Source organism: Nelumbo nucifera, chromosome 1, assembly GCF_055504915.1.
Source record: "Nelumbo nucifera cultivar China Antique chromosome 1, China Antique-T2T, whole genome shotgun sequence".
In the NCBI taxonomy this organism is placed as follows: domain Eukaryota; kingdom Viridiplantae; phylum Streptophyta; class Magnoliopsida; order Proteales; family Nelumbonaceae; genus Nelumbo; species Nelumbo nucifera.
In genome coordinates this window covers 205,930,866-205,956,477 of record NC_142649.1, presented here as the reverse complement: position 1 = coordinate 205,956,477, position 25,612 = coordinate 205,930,866, and the positions used below count along the sequence as shown (strand labels likewise).

The 25,612-nt window shown below is 40.0% G+C and overlaps 1 protein-coding gene across 1 annotated transcript in view; it reads left to right on the top strand.

Annotated features, from left to right (window-relative positions):
* The window catches only part of LOC104609908 (NAD-dependent malic enzyme, mitochondrial-like), a 138,772-nt gene that overhangs the window by 63,195 nt on the left and 49,965 nt on the right, over window positions 1–25,612 (top strand). Inside the window, exons 10-12 of the mRNA XM_088895930.1 lie at window positions 7,001–7,112; window positions 18,978–19,091; window positions 23,437–23,502. Of these exons, the coding sequence (XP_088752056.1) occupies window positions 7,001–7,112; window positions 18,978–19,091; window positions 23,437–23,502 (292 nt within the window). The remainder of the gene's footprint in view (window positions 1–7,000; window positions 7,113–18,977; window positions 19,092–23,436; window positions 23,503–25,612) is intronic.

The following is a 25,612-nucleotide window of genomic DNA, read 5'->3' as shown; positions in this document are numbered from 1 at the left end:
ATATCGATGTCAGGCCCAAAAAGGAAGGTTTCAGGACTGTTGGCTACAAGGTGAGATCAAAACCCTATCAAGACCGAACTAGTCTTCAAAACTGTTACAGAATAGGAAGTAAATACAAGGGAGATATGATGTTACAGAATATGAAGTAAATACTAGGGAGATATGATTTACCTTGATTGTAGGACTGATTTGTAGGAATTTAATTAGTCTTCTTTCCTAACATAGAATTTGTAACTTATTCTTCCTTTGTTTACTCTTGTTTTACATGGTATCAGGGCATCTAGTCTCTGCTGGCCCTTTCGTTTTTTTTTTCCTAAGTAAACAGTAGGTAGCGGAAAATTTTTGGGTGTTTCGGGTCACCTCCTTGGAGCAGTTTTTACTCTCACCGCCCATCCAGGAAGAAGCGTCGCCCACTGATTGGAGGTTCTGCAAAGTCCGGCAGTCAGCCGCCCTGCGCGTGTGTCTCACGCGCTGCCTGAAGATTCTGCCACAGTCACACGCGCCGACGCGTGGAGGCGCATCTGTTGCCGGAAAATTTTTCGGTTGTTGTCTTTTGGCTCGCCTCGTCCTGTATAGCACATATTTGTGCTTTGTTACGTGCATATCCATTCCGGTGTTTTCAATAGGTGTGCTCCGTTGATTTTCGGTGTTCAAAATATTCTGTTTATTTGAATTTTGAGATTATGGCAAACAAGAAAGCAGTAGTTATGCCGGATGTTGTTCCAGTGATGTCAAAAATAACTGAGTATAAGCTTAATGTCTCTAATTATCTGGATTGGAGTAAAACTGTTCAACTATATTTGCTGAGTATTGCTATGGATAACCATTTGACTGATGACCCTCCTAATGATGACTCGAGAAAGTCTTGGTTGAGGGAGGATGCTCGTTTGTTCTTGCAGATACGCAATTCCATTGAAAGTGAGGTGGTTGGTTTAGTCACTCACTGTGGATTTGTTAAGATATTAATGAACTATCTAGAGTTCTTGTACTCCGGAAAGGGGAATATTTCCCGCATTTATGATGTGTGCAAAGCCTTTTACAGGGCGGACAAAGGCGATAGATCTCTTACAAGCTATTTCCTGGATTTTAAGAAAACATATGAAGAACTTAATATGTTGCTTCCGTTTAGTACTAATGTGACTGTTCAACAAGCTCAGCGAGAAAAGATGGCTGTTATGAGTTTTTTAGCTGGCCTACCTTCTGAATTTGAGACTGCTAAATCTCAGATTCTTTCAGTATGGTTCTTCGTATAGAAAGTTCTCCACCTGTTCAGCCTAGTAGTGCCCTTGTCAGCCGCAATAATACATCTGAATCAGGGAGACAACAATACAAGAGTGGTAGTGGTAGAGGATCCAGCAATTATGACAGGTCAAGTAACTATGACAGAAATACTAATACTCGTGGACAGGAGTCAGGAGAGATAGTGTGTCATTACTGTCATAAGCCAGGACATATGAAGCGGGATTGCAAGAAGTTGCAGAATAAGAAAACTCAGTTTGCCCATATTGCATCCACCACAGATACTTCTGAGAAGTCCGTTATGATATCTACAGATGAATATGCCAAATTTGCTCAGTATCAAGAATGATTGAAACCTCAATCTACTCTTGTTACTGCCATCGTCGAGTCAGGTAAACCCAATACATGTCTTGTTTCCTTCTCTTCAAAATGGGTCATTGATTTTGGAGCTACAAATTATATGACAGGTAATTTAAGTCTGTTTTCTCCTTTCAATCACATAAATCTACCTCTCCTGTTACTTTAGCAGATGGGTCAAAATCTTGTGTTATTGGGTTTGGCACAATTTGTCCAACACCATCACTTCCTTTGTCATATGTTCTTAGTTTACCTTAGTTATCATTTAATTTAATTTCTGTTAGCAAACTCACTCGTACCCTTAATTGTTGTGTCTCATTTTTTCCTGATTATTGTTTATTTTAGGATCTTACGACGAAGAAGATTATTGGTAAGGGACATGAGTCTGGAGGTCTCTACATCCTTGATACACAAGTTCCAAGATCCATAGCCTGTTTTGGAGTTGTAACCCCTTTTGAAGCACATTGTTGGTTGGGCCACCCCTCTCTCCATGTGTTAAAGCAAATTTGTCCTCAATTTCAGAGTTTGTCGTCATTAAATTGTGAGTCTTGTCATTTTGCTAAACACCATCATCTTAGTTCGAGTCCTAGAGTCAATAAACGAGCTAGTGCTCCTTTTGAGTTAGTCCATTCAGAAGTTTGGGGTCCGTGTTCAGTTGAGTCCAAAACTGGGTTTAAGTATTTTGTTACTTTTGTTGATGATTACTCTCGTATGACATGGTTATATTTAATGAAAAATCGTTCTGAGGTGTTTTCTCATTTTTCTGCTTTCTGTGCTAAAGTTAAAACTCAATTTAATGTTTCTGTACAAATATTGAGAAGTGATAATGCTGAGTACTTGTCAGAATCCTTTCAAACTTACATGCTTCAGCATGGCATTCTTCATCAAACTTCTTGTGTAGATACACCATCTCAAAATGGGGTTGTTGAACGGAAAAATAGACACCTTCTTGAAACTGCAAGAGCTTTGTTATTTCAAATGAAGGTTCCTAAACCTTTCTGGGCTGATGCAGTTTCCACAGCATGTTTTTTGATTAACCGTATGTCTTCGTCTGTCCTTCAATGTAAGACTCCTTATCATGTTTTGTTTCCAAATAAAACACTGTTTCCTATTGAGCCTAGGGTATTTGGGTGTACATGCTTTGTTCGGGATGTTCGTCCTCAGGTTACCAAACTAGATTCAAAATCTTTGAAGTGTGTTTTTCTTCGGTATTCTCGTGTTCAAAAAGGGTATAGATGTTATTGTCCTACTCTTCACAGATATCTTGTGTCAGCTGATGTTAATTTTCTAGAAGATACACCTTTCTTTCCATCTACTCCTCATTCAAGTTAGGGGGAGGATGATGATTTGTTAATCTATTCTGTCACATCATCTGTTTCACATCCTATTGAATCTACTCCTGCCAGGCCTAAGCCACCTACAGTACAGGTTTATTCTCGGCAACCAACCCCTTTGGATCCATGTCCTGCACCAGCTCCTTCGTCGGCAGATCCAGTCTCAACTGATCCTGTTCCCTCGTCATCAGAACCTGACTCTAATGATGATCTTCCTATTGCTCTTTGTAAAGGTAAGCGTAAGTGTACTTATCCAGTATCTTCATTTGTGTCTTATAATCATTTGTCGTCCTCATCTTGTTCTTTTATTGCATCTCTTGATTCTATCTCTGTTCCTAAGACTGTTAAAGAAGCCCTTTCTTACTCTGGATGGCGAAATGCTATGATTGAGATGAATGCTTTAGAGGACAATGGTACTTGGACCTTGGTAAATTTACCTGCAAATAAGAAGGCTATTCAGTGTAAATGGGTGTTTACAGTTAAAGTCAATCCTGATGGGTCCATTGCCCGATTGAAAGCCCGTCTTGTTGCTAAAGGATATGCTCAAACTTATGGAGTGGATTATTCTGATACCTTTTCTCCTGTTGCTAAACTTACTTCTGTCAGGTTGTTTATTTCTATGGCAGCTACTTATAATTGGCCCCTTCATCAGTTAGACATCAATAATGCTTTTCTTCATGGGGATCTTCAGGAGGAAGTTTATATGGAGCAACCGCCTGGCTTTGTTGCTTAGGGGGAGTATGGGAAAGTTTGCTATCTTCATAAGTCTCTGTACGGGTTGAAGCAGAGTCCTCGCGCCTGGTTTGGAAAGTTTAGTCAGGCAGTCGAGAATTTTGGTATGAAAGTAAGTCTGATCATTCTGTTTTCTTCAAGCACTCTGCTGCCGGCATCATTTTGTTAGTTGTGTATGTGGATGATATTGTCATTACTGGGAGTGATACTACAGGGATTTCATCCCTTAAATCCTTTCTCCGCACTTAGTTTCATACCAAAGATTTGGGAATGTTGAAATACTTCTTGGGTGTTGAGGTAACAAGAAGCAAGAAGGGAATATTCTTATCTCAAAGGAAATATGTACTTGACTTGTTGTCTGAGACAGGAAAGTTGGGAGCTAAGCCATGTAGCACTCCAATGGTTCCTAACTTGCAGCTCACAAAAGATGGTGATTTATTTGAAGATTCTGAGAGATATAGAAGATTGGTTGGAAAGTTGAACTATCTTACTGTAACTCATCCAGATATTGCGTATTCAGTTAGTGTGGTGAGTCAGTACATGTCCTCTCCAACAGTTAATCACTAGACAACTGTAGAACAAATTTTGTGCTACTTAAAAGGAGCACCTGGGCGAGGAATTTTGTATGGCAATCATGGTCATACTAGAATTGAATGTTTTTCAGATGCTGATTGGGCAGGATCCAAGGAAGATCGAAGGTCTACTTCAGGCTACGGTGTATTTGTTGGAGGGAATCTGGTTTCATGGAAAAGCAAGAAGCAGAATGTTGTCTCACGTTTGAGTGCAGAATCGGAATATAGAGCTATGGCCAAGTCTGTGTGTGAAATAATGTGGATATATCAGCTTCTGATTGAAGTAGGTCTTAAAACTTCAGTACCAACCAAGTTATGGTGTGATAACCAAGCTGCTCTTCACATTGCATCTAATCCTGTTTTTCCTGAACGAACTAAGCATATTGAGATTGATTGCCATTTCGTTCGTGAAAAGATTCAGCAAGGTTTGATTTCCACAGGTTATGTGAAAATATGAGAACGACTGGGAGATATTTTCCCGAAGGCTCTTAATGGTGTCCGGTTTGATTATCTTTGTAGCAAGCTGGGCATGATTAATATCTATGCTCCAGCTTGAGGGGGAGTGTTACAGAATAGGAAGTAAATACTAGGGAGATATGATGTTATAGAATAGGAAGTAAATACTAAGGAGATATGATTTACCTTGATTGTAGGACTGATTTGTAGGAATTTAATTAGTCTTCTTTCCTAACATAGAATTTCTAACTTGTATATATACATATGAGATTGATGAATACATATAACAAATTCTTCTTCTTCCTCTGTTTACTCTTGTTTTACAAAAACAAATGAATAACCAGTTAAAGGAGGCCTGAGCAACACCAACTATAGAGTCTTGTGATGATTGAATCATCCAATTTAAAGAAAACAAGAAAAAACTAACCTGTTGGGTGTCCTTCTCAGAAAAGATCTATCAGCTTTGGCTGATTGAGACAGCCTTCAAATAATCTCCAAGCAGAGGTCAATGGTAATCAAAATACTTCTCAAATAACCCTCTAATCATCCAAGAAAGAAATTGAATCAGCATTTGGTAGACATGACCTGCTCCGATACCATGTCACTAAACCAGTTCGAGGGAGAGGAGAAAGTTCCAGGGGGTGTCTAAACAGCTTCCTCAACCCCCACCCCAAAGAGCCATATGTACTAAATAATATTAAGAATTACAGAGGAGTCCTTGGAGGGCTAAAAGATAAAAAAGAAAATGCAAAAGAGCCCTTAGAGGGGCTGAAATAGAAATACAAAGAATATGAAAAGAACAAGACTATTTACAGCAGGGACTATAGTAATACAATACATCAGGTTGCTTCACAAAGGAACCATTCATCCTAAAAGCTTAAGCTGTTAGGTAAGGTCCCTAAATATTTTTTTTCATTCTCCAACACTTGGCATGCTAAGATCAGAGAGTCCATCACATTTCTAAGCCTTGTGGACAAAATTTTAAACAGAATCTTGTAAACACTTCCTATCAGACTGGTAAGTCTGAAGTCCATCACATTTCTAAATCTTGTAAACACTAGGTACATAATAAGTAGAGCATCATCAGTAAAAAGATAGTTGTTATGCAAGTCATGGTATTCCAAGTTAGAATATGAGAAAACTGTTATTTTTTTTAATATGAGTTATGTCTGTTAAAGAATCAATGGTAATAGAATAGCTAATCAGTGTTTTTCTCCTTTTATGAACAAGTATAGTCAATAAGGAAAGAGAATATAATAAGGTTTTAGGACAACAAACTGTATATAAAAGGTGATTCCACAATACATACTGTATTATCCACAATCCCCAGTATATCTCAAAAACCAATCCTGAAAGATACCTATCAAATCCTTCAAAATATTTTAAACCCAAAATGAAATCTAGGACAAAAACCCCAGTCTGAACACAAGCAATTTATACAATGCTTCTTACCAGTCCGCACCTCTAAATGTAATGTTTCATATATCTGCATGAACCCGTGTTTTTTCTTTGATTGATAACAAGATCAAACATTCATCGATTTTAACAAAACTAAAAAAATTACATAAAACTTTCTCTCATTATCCATGGGAGGGAGCAGCAGCTTCTGTCACATAGTGCATGTAAGAACAGAGTACAAAAATTATCCCAGCATACCTCATGGTTGTGATGCAGAGTGTCAACAATTCACTCCATGATCTCCCCCCCCCCCTCTCTTATTTTCATATCCTGACTGTATTGGGATTGTATTTGTGCTCAAATCATTTAGGTTCCATTTGGAAAGTCGTTTTAGAAAGATCTTCCAGCAGCTGAGACTGCCAAAAGATCTTCCGTTTGGCAAGTGGCTTGGTTTGCCGGCCTTCTAAAATGTGCTTAGAGGCTATTTATCACACGGAAAGACCAGAAAGCTTCATTTGAAGCTTCACAAAATTTGGCATTTTTGGTCTTTTTGGGTTTTTCTGCGCTTGCGTCTGCTGGTCTTACCAGCTTTTGAAAAAAGACCGATTTTCAGTATTCCCAGCTTTCCAAAGCCCAGAAAACCGCACACAAAGACTTGTCAAACGTCGCCTTGGTATTAGGACATATATTTGCACCCAGTCTTAACAGCATTTTTTGTTCTTCATTTTGAAGAAAAGGCATGACTCTCAATATTATTTCTATCTATAGGTGTTTAGCCATCATAATCATTCTGGTAGGAAGAGCATAGATCCTTGAAGGGTTTTCCATCTTGTCAAAATCAAATTGCATTAAAGTGACAACTTTCTTCTCCTAGTGTAAGGTTTTGAGATATGTTTTTCCCTCATGTTGCAGTGCAGGAATAGGTGTTGTAAATGCCGCAAGGAATACTATGGCAAGGATGCTAGGAAATAACACCTCTGCTTTCGAAAGTGCAAGGAGTCAATTCTGGGTGGTTGATGCTATGGTGAGTGTTCACTCTCAATGGTGTCTAGAAATCTCCAGAAATTTTATAGTTTAACAAGGGAGGACTTCTTATTCAGGCACACCACACTGTTAATCATGATCCAAAGAGACAGATCCAAATATCTTGTGAATAAATGCAGATAAAGACTACATTGGGGATATGAAAAGCAACATACTTGTATCTTTCTACTGTTTCATTGTTAGCAGTATCAAAAACACAAATACTTCCTGCTTAAAAATTCTGAAAAACCAAAAGTTAATTTTACCAACTAAAGTATGGTATTGATTAATTGATGTTATTGTTTTGTGGACCTAGGTTTGGAGAATGCATCTTCCCGTAGTGCAGTTGAAGTTATTTAGTTGATGCATCTAAAGCTATTTTTTTTATTATTTTACTAAATGGGGATGGGATGGTAGGCAATTTACAAATCCATATACATCAAACACCTAGAAAGGTAATGTTGAGTTCCTTGAATAGCTTAAAAGAGGTCCCATTTGGGATAGGGACACAAAGTAGGTTTATTGATGTTGTGATTTGCCTCTCAACAATGTGAAGAGACAAGAGGGAAGCCAATAGTCCAGATCTGTTAGGGTTGATCAATCTGATCGAACCAACCAAAAAGAGAGTATTTATATTAATAAAAAGTGAATGGACAAGATTGTCCTTACAAAAGAATTAAAATTGCTATACACTAATGTATGCACCTACTAAAGTACAAGAAAGAAAGGTTGTAGAGAAGATGGGCCGAATGGCCCATAGGCTGTTATTCTTTCTTATTGTTTATGTTCCTTTCTGTAATGGGCCTTATTCTGGGCCCATCCTCTTCTATGTTATGTTCTTGTAATTTTTGCCCAACCAAGCCCCCCCCCCCCCTTGTAATTATTCAAAACTAACTTAATGAAATAGTGTTAGGGTGTTAGAGGGAGAGTGAAGTTCGAACCTCTCATACTCTAACCCTCTTTGCTGCCATCTCCCTCTTCATCTTCTACTCAATAGAAGCAATCTTCTCTGCAGTTTTTGATTCCTTTTGATTTCTACATCTATCCTAAACAGTCCCACGCTCTCAAGGACTGTTTTTCTTCTTGGTATCAGAGCAGGCCTGAACTTGGCTTGGCTCTCATGTGGGTTTAGTCCAGCCGACTGCATGAGGGTGTTCTAGGGCTGGAAGCTTCAGCTTGTTCGCCTAATTCTTGGAGGTCATTGGAGGGTGCCCAAGACTCTAATCTCTTGGAGAGTGGTTCAGTGACCAGGAAGAATCAGAGAAAAGGACTGTTCGGTTCCTGATTTGGAGCTCAAATCAGAGATTGATGAGATTGTAAGTTGCACTCGGTTATTCCTGAGTTATATTTCTGTTTTGGGGACTGTTGAAGTGTTCGAAGTTCCCCTGAAACTGTACAGCTGTTCGGCTGTGGTTAATCTGGTTTAACCCAGAGATTTCTGGGTTGGTTTTCTCCCTTTTTTGGACTGTCAAGCTGCCAAAACCTCTTTGGATTCAGTGGTGCGAGTTCTTGCTTCTGTTTGGTTGTTTTTTGGACCTGTACGGACTGCTCCTGAGGCGTTTCTCACTTGTTGACAGTGGGGTCTTCTCTGCTGCCCACACAGTGTTTGTAAAAAGGCCCCTTAATCACTACGGACTGTTTTTTGCTCTTTTTAGGGCACTTGTTGGTGAGTACCTAGAATCCCTGATTAGAAAAGGTTCTTGAATTGGGTGCACAGTGCTTGGAGGTTTGTTGATTACTTCTTGAAGGCTGAACCAAGCCATTTAGTGTCTCGTGTAGACAACGAGGTGCCACTGCCAGGCTTGGCTCTCACAGCTTCTTGGTGTGGTTTGGCCTTGTGTATTGCTGTGTTTGAGGCTGATTTAACACAGTCCTAGCTCATCCTCATTCAGTACACTAGTAGAAGTTGACTGAATCCCTATTTGAAGTGTTTACATGATGGACTCCTTAGAGATTGAGAGTAAGAATGTTGCTGAATTTGGACAAGTTCAGGGAACTCCAGTTGATTCTTTATTGACTGTGACCACAGTTAAGCTAGATGGAACCAACTATTTGGCATGGTCACAATCGGTAAATATTTATATATGTAGTAGAGGAAAGTGGGGGTTTATCTCCGGGAGCAAGAAGGCTCCCCTAGTGGATGATCCATCCTATGAGAAGTGGATGCAAGAGAATTACACTGTTATTGGGTGGCTTGTGAACTCAATGCAGCCACAGATTAGCCAACACTATCTATGGATGAATTCAACAAAGGAAATCTGGGACAGTGTTGCAGAAACCTATTCCCAGAAACTAAATGTGGCTAGAGCCTATAAATTGAGAAGTGATGTGAAAAATTTAAGGTAGGGGGAGAAATCCCTTGCTGTATACTTCTCAACCCTGAAGTCTCTGTGGCAAGAAATTGATCTAATAGAAGCTGTAACTTGGGACACCACCAATGATGCAGAGACCTACAGGAAACTAGTTGAAAGAAACAGGGTGTTTGAGTTCTTAACCGGACTAAACCTAGAATATGACATCACAAAACATAATATTTTATCCAAGGAAAGTGTCTCATTGTCACAAGCGTATGCTTTGGTGGGTAGTGAAGAAAGCAGAAGGATGGTTCAGGTTCAAGGGGTTGGTATTAGTGATCACTTTGCGAATATGGGGGTTAAACCCAAAGGAGTTGTGGGGGCTCCTAGTGGCTCTGGAAAGAAAGAGGTTGAATGTGAATACTGCAAGAAGCCAAAGCACACCAAAGACAAGTGTTGGAAATTAAATCCCGATCTTGTTCCTATTTGGTTTCAGAAGTTGAGTCTGCAAATGTGGCTGCTGGTCCAGATATTGAAGTTGAGTCTGCTTGTGTACAATTGGCAGCCATGAAAGCAGAGTATGAAAAGTTTGGGAAGATGATCAGTCATCTCGAGGGTGTAACTTCTTCCTACCCTTCAAGAAATTCAGCTCCTTCTGCTTCTGATCATATGACCAACCTTTCTACTTTGTTTGTTTCATATGATTTGCTTCCTGGACGTGATAAAATCACCTTAGCCGATGGTTCTCTTGCCTCTATTTCTGGCAAGGAAACCATCAAGGCTACAGATTCCTTCCTCCTATCTTCTGCCCTTCATGTACCTAGACTAAATACAAATTTGTTATCTGTAAGTAGTTTAACCAAGTCATTAAATTGTTGTGTAACATTCTTTTCTTCCTACTGTGTTTTTCAGGATCTGGAGTCTCAGAAGGTGATTGGGAGTGGCCATGAGGCGAACGGAATATACTTGCTTGATACTCCTGGACAATGCCCTGATCAGCCTAGGAATGTTGCTTTTGGGTCTGTTTCTTCAGAGTCTACTAGTCGAATTATGTTGTGTCATCGTCGTTTGGGTCATCTGTCTTTTTCTTCTTTAAGTCATCTATTCCCTGAACTGTTCAAGGGAATTAGTGTGTTTAGTCTTCATTGTGAATCTTGTGAGTTATCAAAGCATTGTAGAAACAATTATCCTTTGAGCAATAAAAGATCTTCTTTTCCTTTTAATATTGTGCACTTTGATGTGTGGGGGCCTTACCACTTACCCTCTATGGGGGCTACAAATATTTTATCTTGTTTATTGATGACTTTTCTTGGTTCACTTGGATATTCTTGATGAAATCTCGTGATGAAGTTCCAAGACTTGTAAGACAATTCCATGAATTTGTTCGAACCCAGTTTGATACCAGGATTAAAATTTTTAGATCTGACACTGCAAAAGAATATTTTGAGAAGAGCTTATCCTGCTATCTCTCTGACATGGGGGTTATTCATCAAAGTTCCTGTGTTAGGACCCCAGAACAGAACGGAGTTGCTGAAAGAAAAAATAGGCATATTGTTGAAGTTGTAAGAAGTATTTTGTTTGCATCACATGTTCCTACAAGATTTTGGGGTGATGCTGTCCTCACTGCTACCTACCTCATAAACCGTATGCGATCCAGGGTTTTAGGGTTTAAGTCTCTGTTGGACGATTTTTGTAATTATGTATTATATCTGATTATGTGCTATTTTAGGTAGTTGAGAGATTTGTGAACTGTACAAATTTTTAGGAATCAGCTTTATCTTTCCTTTAATTAGGGAGATTTGTTACCTAGTTTGTATCCTTTAATCAGGGAGATTTGTTACCTAGTTTGTATCCTAGAGAGAGCTATAAATTTCGATGTACAGAAGCATAAATGATTATCCCATTCTTCATATCTTTCTGTCTCTTCTTTATGGTATCAGAGCAGAAAAGACCTAGGCATGAGTAAGGAGAAGTCATGAAATCTGATTATCCCATTCTTCATATCTTTCGATGTACAAAAGCATAATTGAGAAGTCATGAAATTTGATTGCACAATTACTGTAGGTTTATTGCTACTATTTAATGAAGCCATGAGTGAGGAACTGTCCTGCCTACCTAGAATCTAAGAAGACCACCAAATCTAAGAAACAAAAGAAAGACAAGGCATTAGATGCCTGTCACTTCTGCAAGCAGGCCGGCCACTGGAAGAGGAACTGTCCTGCCTACCTGGAATCTAAGATAGGTACTTTCGAAACTTGTGTCATGGAAACTAATTTATTAGTAACTTCTGTGTCCTGGTGTGAAGGAGAGGTGTCACTTTACTTGGGGACTTCTGCAAGTGTTGCAGCTACGGCGATAGGAACCGTAGAATTAAATTTTAGAGAAGGGATTCTTGTACTGAAAGACTGTCTTTATGTACAAAATCTAAGAAGAAATTTGATTTCTGTTTCTAAACTGTGTGTGGATGGATATACTGTCTCTTTTAGTAATGTGATTACTATCAAAAGGAACAACAAATTCATCGCATGCGGGGAACTGGAGAACGGTCTCTATGTTCTACATCCTTTTCTAGAAACTAACCTAACCGAAACTACGTCGGTCGAAATCCCCAAGAAAAGGACTCGTGACATGGTTAGTCCCACGTGCCTGTGGCATTAACGACTTGGCCACATCGGTATTGACCGAATCACAAGATTGGTAAAGGATGGTCCTTTTGGTTTTCTAACCGTAGAAAACCTTCCCACTTGTGAGCCTTGCCTTAGAGGCAAGATGACAAAGCGGCCATTTAACGGTAAGCCTGAAAGATGTACAGACACACTTAACCTTATACATAGTGATGTATGTGGTCCCCTGAGTGTTAGGACCCGCAACCAATACGTGTATTTCATCACCTTTACCGATGATTTCTCACAATATGGTTACATGTACCTAATGAGACATAAATCTAAATCCTTTGAAAAGTTCAAGGAGTTCAGACAAGAAGTCGAGAAACAGTTAGGGAGAGAAATTAAGGCCCTTCGATCAGATCGAGGTGGTGAGTATCTCTCTGACGAATTCAGGGACTACTTGAAGGCCAATGGGATTATCTCACAGTTAGCTCCTCCTGCAACACCCCAGCTTAACGGTTTTTCAGAGAGGAGGAATAGGACATTGTTAGACATGGTCCGGTCACTTCTCACACGCTCAGAATTACCCACATCCTTTTGGGGATATGCGTTAGAGACCGCAATTTACATGCTGAATCGGGTTTCAACCAAATCGATTCCGAAAACCCCATACAAACTATGGACCAGAAAGAAACCAAGTGTCAGACACTTGAAGATTTGGGGTTGTCCTACGCACGTTAAAAGAACAAATGCAGACAAGTTGGAATCCAAGACCAGTCGTTGTCTATTTGTAGACTACCCAAAGGATTCAGTGGGTTATCTTTTCTATGACCCAAGTGAGCAGAAAGTGTTCTGCAGTCGAAATGCCATGTTCTTAGAGACGGATTATATCTTGGACACTCATCGTCAGGAAATAGTTCTTGATGAGGAGAGCTCAGGATCAGTGGGAGATGTCCCGCAGGTTCCAGGTAGTGACCAACCTAGAAGATCCACCCGGGTATCCAGGCCACCAGTCCGTTATGGTTATGACCAGGATAGTTACCTGGTGGAAGCCTTGACTAGTGAGGAGGCCATGAGAGCTGAGATGGACTCGATGAAGACCAATGGAGTCTAGACTCTAGTAGATCCGCCCTCCGGGGTAAAAGCAATTGGTTGCAAATGGATCTATAAGAGGAAGAAGGGCCCCGATGGCAGGATTGAGACCTACAAAGCTCGTTTGGTGGCGAAAGGGTATACTCAAAAAGAAGGTATCGACTATGAGGAAACCTTTTCGCCCGTGGCCATGGTTAAATCCATTAGGATCCTGCTAGCAGTAGCAGCATACCATGACTACAAGATTTGGCAAATGGATGTCAAAACCATGTTCCTGAATGGAGATCTTAGTGAAAATATCTACATGCAGCAGCCACAAGGCTTCATTGCTGCTGGTTAGGAACACATGGTATGTAAACTTAATAGATCCATATATGGACTTAAGCAGGCTTCTAGGAGTTGGAACATCCGTTTTAACTTTGCCGTCAAATCGTTTGACTTTGAGCAGAATCCGGATGAGCCCTGTGTTTACAGGAAGTCCAGTGGGGATAAGGTCACCTTTTTGGTGTTGTATGTGGGCGATATCCTACTCATTGGGAATGATGTAGGAATGTTGACTTCGGTCAAAGTGTGGTTTTCGCAGCAGTTCTCCATGAAAGATCTTGGAGATGCTTCCTATATACTGGGACTTCGACTCTATAGAGATAGATCGAAGCGGATAATTGGATTATCCCAAGCTGCTTACATTGACAAAATTGTCAAAAGGTATAACATGGAGAACTCCAAGAAAGGAAACGTTTCTTTCAGGCACGGAGTCACTCTCTCCAAGAAGATGTCTCCGAAGACTTCTAAGGAGATTGAGGGCATGAAAGACGTTCCCTATGCCTCAGCCGTAGGGAGCATCATGTATGCCATGCTGTGCACTCGCCCTGACATTGCTCAGGCGGTGAGTGTCGTAAGCAGGTTCCAGGCCAACCCAGGGCAGGAGCATTGGACAGCTGTAAAGAACATATTGAAATACCTTCGAAGGACAAAAGAGTTTTGTCTGGTATTCGATGGTAGTTCAATGCAAATTCTCGGGTATACTGATGCCGATTCCCAGTCGGATCCAGATGATAGAAAGTCTACATCTAGGTATGTTTTCACGATAGGATCGTGTGCTGTTTGCTGGAAAAGCAGCAAGCAGGGGTCCACGACAGACTCCACAACCGAAGCCGAGTACATTGCCGCAAGTGAAGCTGCCAAGGAAGCTGTGTGGATGAAGAAGTTCGTTCACGAATTAGGAGTGGTTCCGTCCAGCACATCACCCATCCCGTTGTTGTGTGACAACAATGGAGCGATCGCCCAGGCTAAGGAGCCTCAGGCCCACTCGAAGTCAAAGCACATCGAGAGGAAGTATCATGTACTGCGGGAGATCATTGGTAGAGGGGACGTCCTGATTCAGAAGGTAGCATCAACGGATAATGTGGCTGATCCATTAACTAAGCCACTGACACAGAAGGTGTTTGAGAAACACGTGGAAAGTATGGGACTCCAACTTGTACCAGATTAGACCTAAGTGCAAGTGGGAGCTGTTGGACAGTTTTTGTATGCCCTTAGCTTCAATCACTTCTGATGTACTTTTGATATTTAATGTAAATAAATGAAGTACATGTTTGATTCATGTTGTGTGGTATATTTCTGTGTAAGACCCTAAAACTGGACACTTAATGAGACTTGTGTTGGTTTTAAATGTTCATAGCCGTTGGATAAGTTTGGGGAGATTTATCCCGCCAAGGCTGACACTGATGTGCTGCCAACTGTTGGGGTGGCTTGTCTTAGCCACCAGGGTGAGACCCAAGGCACATGCAGTGTAGGATTACTTGAACCCTTGAACTGGACCAAATTTCCAGTATTGCTCTGGACCTTGGAGATTGATGGGCAAAACTAGAAAGTTACACCTGACCCCTAGACCCGATTATGGTACTGCACTAGGTGTCGGATTGGGATGTCTTTGATATGCCAATCAGTGAGATCCTTAGCGGGGGTCAAAACCTGGGTATGTTGGGACAATCTGAGAATTCATCTGAGTGGGTGATCATAGTGATGGGATCAGCCCCTTTGTCGGACAAAGGTAATGATCGGGGATGCACTCTCTGATGGAAACCAAACTGTCGGAAGTTGATTTCAATCGTTGGAATTTTGGTTTTGCAAAATTTATATATATGATATATACCTAAGTATGGTTTCAAAAATATTTGCAAATGGTTTTAATTCCTGGGATCCATGTAAGTAGAGAGTGCAGCACTGTATCTTGCAGCCGAGGGAGAGGTCCTCTCTTGTTGGGCAGTGCTTGATCATTATGGCTGAGAGGTTAAGTGTAAGGCCATTTGGGATAATGCCTGATGGGCTAATCTTGCACCTGCCCACAGTCCCTGGGCTTTTATAAGATGGCTTGACCTAAGGACCACTTAGTGTAAGTGTTGGGCCCATAGGGTCCATATGATGGGCTCAAGGGGTTCACTTGGCTCTCCAGTGAATTCGGCCAGGTCTTGTAACAGAGGTTGGGCCGAACCCATGTGGCTGGTGTGTAGATCAATGCTTGGGTCCCACGCCATACAAAGAAGCCCAACTGGGCAGCAGTTTGGAAGACTTTTGAGCACTTGATTCTTGTTGGGCCTAAAGCCCATTTCGAACTGGGCTGATTTGATCAGTGCCTGATGGGCTAATCTTGCACCTGCCCACAGTCCTTGTGTTTTTATAAGATGGCTTGACCCAAGGACCACTTAGTGTAAGTGTTGGGCCCATAGGGTCCATATGATGGCTCAAGGGGTTCACTGAGCTCTCTAGTGAATTCGGCCAGGCCTTGTAACAGAGGCTGGGCCGAACCCATGTGGCTGGTGTGTAGATCAATGCTTGGGTCCCACGCCATACAAAGAAGCCCAACTAGGCAGCAGTTTGGAAGACTTTTGAGCACTTGATTCTTATTGGGCCTAAAGCCCATTTCGAACTGGGCTGATTTGATCATTCATTAACAAGGGGCGGATCTGAGATTAGGATGAGCCCAAAAGCTTATCTAATTTGCAGATAGGATTAAGAAGAGTCCTAATCCAAATACAAATTTGGATAAGGGCAACTCCTGATATGATCAGGAGATTTTTTTCTTAATCATTAAGCAGCTGGAGGAAATCCTATTCGAACTACCAGAATTCGAACCCTAGGGAACACACAACACACCCTGCAGTTTTGAGATAGGATCTCAGAAACCCTAGAGAAGAAAAGCAGTTCGCCATCTTCTTCTCAAGCTTCCTCCCTTTGCAGCCGCCACCATCTATAGCAGTTCGACTTCTCTGTCAGAGAAAGATCAAGAAAGAGTTCTTGATATCAGTCTTTACTGAAAGGCTGATTCTGTTTGGTGCTCATTGTCTCCCAAAGGATTCTTGTGAAGGATTCAGTGTGTGGGACGCACTCTGCTGGTTCTGTTCCACAGTTGTTGTGTCATCTTCAGCAGAAGCAGATATTGGTGTCTTCTTTGGGCGTGACCACCAACTTTGGGAGATATTATTTCTCTGGATCAGGTATAATCTCTCCTTTTTTCTTTTCGTTCAGATCTGGTTCGGTTCTGGTTCAAGAAGGATCATTGAATCTTGATTCTAAAATAGGGAATGCGATTCTCAATTGGAAGGTAGGTAGAAAATTTTTGAAATTCGCCCACCCATTCCGCAACCTTTTGGCGTCCATACGATGGATTCTACCAACCCTTTCAGAGACAAGCCACCCCAACCAACTTGGCGGCACATCAGTGTCAGCTTTGCTAGGATAAATCTCCCCAGATCTATCTAATGGCTGCGAAGATTCTAAACTAACACGAGTCTCATATGTGTCCAGTTTAAGGGTATTACACAAAAACACACCATAATAACATGAATCAAATATGTACTTTATTCACTTACATTAAATGTCATAATGTACATCATTCTGATTGGAGCTAAGGGCATACACTGTCTAACAAGGAAGAGAAAGAGAAGGGAAAGAGAAGAAAAGGGGAAGACTAGCAAGGAGAAATCTAATATTCTCTCCTTACTATTGACCTAGGTTGTATTAGCATTCTACTAAAGCTGAAATGACTATAATACCCTTAGGTATGTTACAACAAACATAAGAGAGGAAAAAACATGAAAAAGACAATAATGCCTCTGTTAACTAATTCTAACAGTTCTATCAAGGAGAAAAAGAATAATTACAAAAACAGGCCCTTGGAGGGCTGAAGGATAAAAAGAAGACAAAGACTATAATTCAATAGGGACTGAACCCATGTGGCTGATGTGTAGATTAATGCTAGGGTCCCACGCCATACAAAGAGAACCAAACTAGCCAGCACTTAATGGGTTAAGTAAGCAATATGACTTAATGGGCCTAAAGCCCATTTCGAACTGGGTTAAATGGTTTAATTAAATTGGGCCATTCTGGGTTTATAATTTGATCGGGAGTAGCAGATGGATATGATAAGTCTTATCAACTTGAGAGTCCAGATCTAAATACAAGATTTAGATTGGGAAATCTCATTCCTAATCAGATTAGGAAGCTGATCCTGAAGGGATTATAAATAGGGGGTGAATTCCACAAAAGGAACACAATTCTCTTTGTAGTAGTCTTTTTGCTCCCTCAGTTCTTGGCGCCATCCCAGTTCGATCTGCACTTGCTGGAGTAATCAAGAAGTGTTCTTGATATTGTTTCTTGGTGAAGAAACAATCAAAAGTCATGCTCACACCACCCTACTCGATTCTTGGTGAAGAATTCTAGGTTCTTGCTAAAGAACCATTCTTGTTGATCTTGCCTCAACATACACTATGTCATCTTCAGTGGATGCGGATTTGGTATCTTCTTTGGGCGTGAACACCTACATTGGGAGTTCCTTTTAATTTTGTATCAGGTATTTTCCTCTCCCTTCTTTTGGTTTCAGATCTGGTCCAGTTTTGTTTCAAGAACGAACCTTGAAAATGCAGTTTTCTAAATTGGGGAATACGATTCCCGAATGGGAGAGAGAAATGTTTGAAATTTCGCCCAACCTTTCTGCAGGGTTCGGCCATCCATATGATGAATCTCTCATCCTTTCAGGTAGAGTTACTTCCCATCGGCCTTCTCAGTGGTTCTTCTGCTTCCTCACTCTCAACCTTCAAGAGGAACGATTGAAGATTTCCAGCAAAGGAGGCCCACCCTTGTTCCCTCAGTCCTTCAGGCACGCAGACATCTGCTTTTTGTTAAGGGCAAAGTGCTCTGAAACTGTGAAAAACCAGCCTCTCTCGTTCCTCTTCAGAATCTCTTCAAATCTTTTTCCAGTGCAACCAGAAGAATTCCTCCAACCTTCTGCCTTGATAGAATTAACTGTTCCATCTACGAAGCCTTTCAACCAGAAACAGGCTTCCTTTGGTAAAAGGATCGTAGCCCTACTACCTTCCATGACTTTCAGGTAATCTTTACCCCTTGTTCGTCCTTGCTCGAAAATGAAGCTCTTGGTTTCAATGCTCAGCTCCATTCTCCACTTCCCTGCCAGCCTAAATGTTTTCTCCACCGCCTTAACTTCCATCTTTTCTCCTCACATGCAGTAAATTGTTGCAATAAGCAAGTGTTTTTGCCCCTCAAGTTTTAGGTGAATGTAAATATGTCTTATGCTACAATTGCAACGAGCAATTTGGGCCCTCTTTTATCTAATAGATACCCGTTATTCATAAATTTCTATTTAAATATGGATTCTTTTAGTCTAGCAATGGTTTAGAATGAATTCTACTGCTGTCCTGAAAACCCACTTTTCTGAAAACATATGTTTGAATATTAATACTTAATCATCATCACCCATGCCTTATCCCAACTATATGTGGTCAGCTACATGAATCCTGCTTTTCCATTCCGTTCTGTTTGCATATTAATACTTATTTTTCTTTTATGGAAATCCAGGGGCTAATTACAGAGGAGCGAGCAAATATCGATCCAAATGCTCTGCCATTTGCAAGAAAGATGAAAGAAGTTGGTCACCAAGGATTAAGGGAAGGGGCAAGCTTGGTTGAAGTGGTACTACATAGGCTATCCTTTATTAACTTATAAATGAAACATGATAGAATTGCACAGATTTTTCATTGGAAACTGTATTGTATTAACTATAGAGATTAAATATGTACAATGATACAGAAATCCCAGTTTTCTGGAGGTGGCCTCAGCTACCTCTCCCATCTACATCCTTTTTAGCCAATCTGAAAACAATGTAGCATTTGTATCAAAAGTTACACCTTGAAACAGCCAGTGTTTAAAATGTCAGTGTCGATGGAAATATTGGTCACGCAAATAAATGAAACTTGTTGGAAATGTCAAAATTATCATATGGAAATATTGTAAAATTTATTGACAAGATGGAAACATTGTAAAGCATGCAAAAATGTAGGGTGATATTTTATGAAATGAAAAAGGAAGCATAGATTCACCTTTTTAAAATACTATCTTGTTTCAAATCATCAAACAAAGCTAAAAAACTAAGGTTATAGTATGTTGTGAAGTTGTCCTTTAAACCTTAGGATTCAAAGCTACACAACAGAATTAGTTTTAACAAAATTTTAAACTTATAGAAAATGCAAATGATTCTTTTAGATCAACCAAATAATCTATGACACAAATAAAAACTAATATCTAACATTATGTTTGAAATGAATATCAAGTTGGCTCAAGTGGTAATCGTGTACATTAGGCAATTAATAACATTGAGTAGAAAAGAAAATAACAATAATCTGATTTGATTACAGTGAGAAAGAAGAGAGAAAGAGAGAGATCTTAGTGAGAAGAGAAGAAGAGGAAGAGAAGAAGAGATGGGGAGAATCCAATAATGATCTGGTGACCCCACTCATTATCTTATATACTCATAAAAATGATTGATTACAAAGACTAAAATGCCCTTAATGGGGCGGCTATTGTTCATAACATAAAAACAGCTAAAAAAAACAACATAAACTAATGGGCTTTGGGCCCAATAACACTAACTAATGACCCAATAATACTAACTAATGATTATAAACAATAAAATCATAAGAAACTACTGAACCTCAACACTCCCCCTCAAGTTGAGAGTAGATGTCACACATTCCCAACTTGCGTAGATCACGTTCAAGCTTATTTCTTGCAACTCCTTTCTTGAGAACATCAACTAGCTGTAAACTAGATTCAACATATGGTAGGAACACTTTTTTCTCTAATGAAATGTTTGTTCACCTCTATATACTTTGTTCTGTCATCTTGAACTGGGTTATGAGCAATGTTAATTGCTGCTTGATAATCATAGTACAACATCATAGATTCTTCTACATCATCTCCAATCTCTCCTAGTAAGAAACAAACCCAAAGAAGCTCTGAAACATCATATACCATAGCTCTACATTCAACTTCTACACTTGACATGGCTGCAATTGGTTGCTTCTTAGTCTTCCATGAAATCAAATTACCTCCAACAAGAGTGCATACTCCTAATGTAGATCTCTTGTCATCTAGGCACCTTGTGCAATCAGCATTTGTGTAAGCTTCCAGCTTCAAATGTCCATGGTTAGCAAACAATATCCCTTTGCCTAGATGTCCTTTCAAATAGGCAATAATCCTATCAATGGCTTCCTAGTGTTGAACTCATGGGGCATGCATGTACTGATTTACCACACTAACTATGTAGGAGATATCTAGTCTTGTCATGCACAAGTATAATAACTGGTCCACCAATCTTTGATACTTCCCAGCATCCTTTACTAGCTCACCATCTGAAGCATTAATTCTTTGATTTTGGTTAATGGGTGTATCAACTGGTTTAACCCCAAGTTTTCTTGTCTCTTATAGTAGGTCCAACACATACTTCCTCTGGGAAATGAAGATCCAATGTTTAGACCTTGCCACCTCAATGCCTAGAAAATATTTCAACTTCCCAAGATCCCTAATCTCAAACTCCTGGTGTAAGTTTTCATTCAATGCATCAATCTCACTCAAGTCATTTCCTATGACTACAATGCCATCCACATACACTATCGACACTGACACCAATGATCCCCCTCTCTTCACAAAGTATGACCAAACTAAGTTTGAGTATAACCAAACACAATCAATGCACTCCTAAACCTATCAAACCAAGCTTTGGGTGATTGTTTCAAACCATATAAGGACTTCTTCAATCTATATGCCTTTCCTTTGGTCACATCACTATAAAAGCCAGCTGGAAGGTTCATGCACACCTACTCCTGCAAATCTCCATTAAGAAAAAAATTCTTCACATCAAGTTGGAAGAGGGGCCAAGAGTAAGCAACTACTAGAGATAAGAGGATCCGAACTGAACTCATCTTGGCTACCGGTACAAAAGTCTCCAAGTAGCTTTCCCATAAGTCTAAGTGTACCCTTTTGCAACTATCCTTGCTTTATACCTTTATATGCTTCCATTTAACCCAATACTTCATAGTATAAACTCATTTGCAACCAACTATCTTCTTCCCATCAAGTAAATCCATAATTTCTCATGTTTGATTTTAGTCAAGGCTTCTATTTCTTCCTACATAGTTGTCCTCCACTCAGGTTTGGAGAGAGCCTCACTAATAGTCTTGGGTATAGACATAGAGTCAAGAGAAGAAAGAAAGGCTATGTAGGAGGGAGATAACCCATTGTAAGAAAGACGATGTGAGATACAATGGGCTATGCACTTTCTCTTCCCCTTCTAGAGTGCAATAGGAAGGTCTAGGTCATTTGCAATGGTTTTAGGAATAGGGGTGGTAGTATCAATAGGAATTGAAACATCAAATGGAGCAAAAGGCATACCTGGGTTTGTGTCATCTGAACCTAGAATCTCAGATGAACTGATGGGAAGTGGCATGGGTTCCTCTATTGTGGAATCAACCTCCTTGTGTTGTTGTAGGCGCTGTCATGTATAAAACTGAGAAGTAGGATGTAATGGAGCAAGCAAAGTAGGTGGAACAGGTGGGTCAAACACTAGAGCAGGCAAAGGAGCTGGAACAGGAAGTGGTGTGAGTTGCTCATTTCCTCCCCCAAAACATTACCCCTGAGAAAGACTTCCTGAAAAGAAAGGTGTGGACTCAAAGAAAGTGACATATTGACTCCTTAACGTTGGATCATAACAACGATACCCCTTTTGATTTTCTACATACCCGAGGAAAACACACTTCTTTGCTTTAGGGTCCAGCTTTGAGCGGTGAGGACCAAGGATATGGACAAGGCATACACACCCAAACACCCACAATGGAACATGAAACATCTCCCCCTTAGATAAAAGAAGGCTGAATAGAACAGTATATCCATGAAGGCTGAATAGAACAGTATACCCATTTAGTCAAGAAGACTGTTGTGAGAATTGCATCATCTCAAAACCAAATTGGAACTGTGGAGCTCACCATCATACTTCTTGCTACTTCCACAATATATCCATTCTTCCTTTTCGCTACACTATTCTCTTGTGGAGTATATGTGTAACTGCTCTAATGAACTACTTCATTCTCTAATAAATATGATTATGATGCCAGGTTTTTCTCAAAGTGTTCTCTAGAATTATTTAATCTGAACACCTTCACTCATACTCCATTTGATGGTACTGTTGTACCAAAGAAGGTATCTCATCACGAGATCTCATCAAGTATACACAAGAATATCATGAATAGTTATCCACAAACAAGAAAATAATGGTAGTCGAAAGATCATGTGAATGCATTCACAGTATCCTTGTCTATTCAGTATGCCAGGTATTATTATTGTTGCTCCTGTACCTGAGGATTAAGGAATATTATTTTTGGTAATGAGGGTTAAGGAAGTTGACTTACTGAAATAAAAAAGGTCATTATCCAATGACGTACTGAATTGCATGCATTAAATAGTTACCACTAGCTTCCCCTTGGTAAAATCTGATGGGCTAATTTGCACTGAGCATATCCATCCATAATCTGTTCATTGTCACCTAAAGGCCTAAACAGTTATGTCACAATGAAGCAAGAAATTATGTGAGTCCATTCAAATGTGTCTCTTGTTTGGTCAATGTAGTTGCATTTTTAATATCATCAATCCGGTGTTTCTAAGGCCTAGATATTGATTTTGAATTTTTTGGATAAGGAAGCTGCAGCGAACCCAAAATGGTAGGGATAATATCATTGAGTTAAGCACTTGAGATTTATGTTTTGGTATAAGTGTAGCTGTTAATTCTAGTTTTATCAGGTGCTTTATTAACAGATTTTATTGCAAATTATATCATTCCAAAAAGCCACATATTACTTTTTGATTTAAAAATTATAAACATTCTAGAATGCAGACAGAGAACTATTAGCTGAGATGAATGCCATATCTTTTGTCACATTTACTAAATAACTCACATTTGTTGTTATTCTAACTCTATACTGACCAGGTTCGACAAGTAAAGCCTGATGTTCTTCTTGGCTTATCTGCAGTTGGGGGATTGTTTTCCAAAGAGGTACAATATGATTCACATAAAGTGATAAATTAAATGTTGTATTGAATTTTTATTTATTCTTATTACCATTTTTATGGTCCAGTTAGACCTTGTAGAGTAGGTTGATGGCCAAAGAATTTGTCATGCTTATGACTTTTTAAACCCCAAAATTTACTCCTGGTGGTTAATGTTGACTAACATGCTGTTTAAACAATTAATAAATTGATTATAGATTTTCAATTGCTATAAGGCCTCTAGACAATTCTCTTCTTATACTAAATGTTAATTTGTGCAAAAGTTCTTAATGGTAACTCTCAAATGGTTTGAGGTAGTGTCAGGGCTTCATGTAAATTTATATGAAAGTGAGTTATTGGCGGTTGGAGAGGTCCAGGAGTTAATTCAGTGGGCAGAGGAATGGGGATGTAAAGTGGGAAAGTTGCCATCAAAGTATTTGGGAATGCCCTTGGATGCGAAGTGTCTTCTAAGGAAATCTGGGACCCTATTGTGGAAAATTGAAAAGAAACTAGCTTCTTGGAAAGCAAAATATCTGTCAAATGGTGGATGTTAAGGAGTGAATTGGCATCAATGCCTACGTATTTGTTGTCTCTTTACCCTATACCAGATGGAATGGTGGCGAGCATTAGCAAGAAAACGAGACCTTTTGTAGAGGGTGTGGAGGGATGAGAAGTATCATATGGTTAATTGGAACAAGGTGGTATAGACCTAAGATTTGATTAAAAGATGTAAACTTTGCCCTACTAGGGAAATTGTTTTGGAGGTTGGGGAAGCAACAAGGAAGTCTATGGTGGAGAGTTATTCAAGCAAAATATGGGACAAGGAACTTTAGATGGTATCCAGGAGCATCTAATCAATCCTATGACTGTTCAGTTTGGAAGGGAGTCAAGAAAGCTTGCAATCAATGTAGTAGAGGAATTTAAATAACTGGGAAATTGGCACTATGACAGAAATGTTGCAAAGATTTTATGGCAGTCAGGTAAAGCCATCCATGTCAGAGAGCAGCTTATGGGTGTTGGAGACATCCGAGAAGTTTTCAGTTAAATTGTTTTCTGATCAGTTGGTGACAGTAGAGGAAGTTGTGGTCCCTGTGAACACAATATGGTGCAAAAACATCCCATCTGTTAGAGTCGACTAAAGAGGGTTATGTTGGTCTTTTCCCCCAAGTGTTAGCTGTATGTCTCCTCATATGCAGGGGCATTTCCATCCTTGTAATTTTATTTTTTGTAATGTTTAGCTGTATGTCTCCTCAGTTCAACACTGTTCATCATCTTCTTCTTCTCTTCTTTCTTCCTCTTTTCTCGGTTCGGCTGAACAACACAAACATGGTATCAGAGTGCCATTGACAGCAGTCGATTACAGCTTCCTCAACTAATATTTCTCAGTTTTTCTTTTTTTCGTTTTTTTCTCTGGTGTGAGAAATCTGGGGGTAGAAGACTGCGGCACAACCCAGATTCCTGCGGCAACCTCTAGGGTTTCAGAGGTTTGACTTCTGGTGGCAGGGAAAGAGAACAACAGTCAAGTGACAAGAAAAAAAGGGTTTTTTTTTCGTGTAGACTGATGTCACCATGGGTGTGACAGCTGTGGTGGTCGAGTGGGTTCAGTCATGGTAGTCTGAACCCTCTAATGAGCAGTTTCAAGAGGGAATCTTTGTGGTTTTAAATCTGCATGTTAGCAGTACAGTGGTGGTTGAAGTGGCCAAATGTATGCTAAGGCCAGTACTTGGTGATTGCAAGTGTGCTTGTGTGGTAGATAACGAACTGTAGTGCAGTGGTTGGAACTGTTTTTTTGTGTGTGATGGGCAGAACCGACTTTGTAGATTGAAATGGCTTCGATGGGAGATGCAAGTGGTGACCAGAAATCGAGTGTCATGATTTCCTCTGATTTTTTAAATGTTCAGATGACCTCCATCAAACTTAATGGTGAAAACTATGTTCCGTGGGCCAAATCGGTGGAGGTGTTTTTGAAGGCTAGAAGAAAGTGAAACATGTACAGGAGGAGAAGCCTAGTGCTGAATCCCCGGGTTTTAGTGATTGGGAGCAAGATGATGCTCAAATTATGACGTGGTTATGGAACAGTATGGAGCCTAGAATCTATGTTAATTTCATGTTTTTAG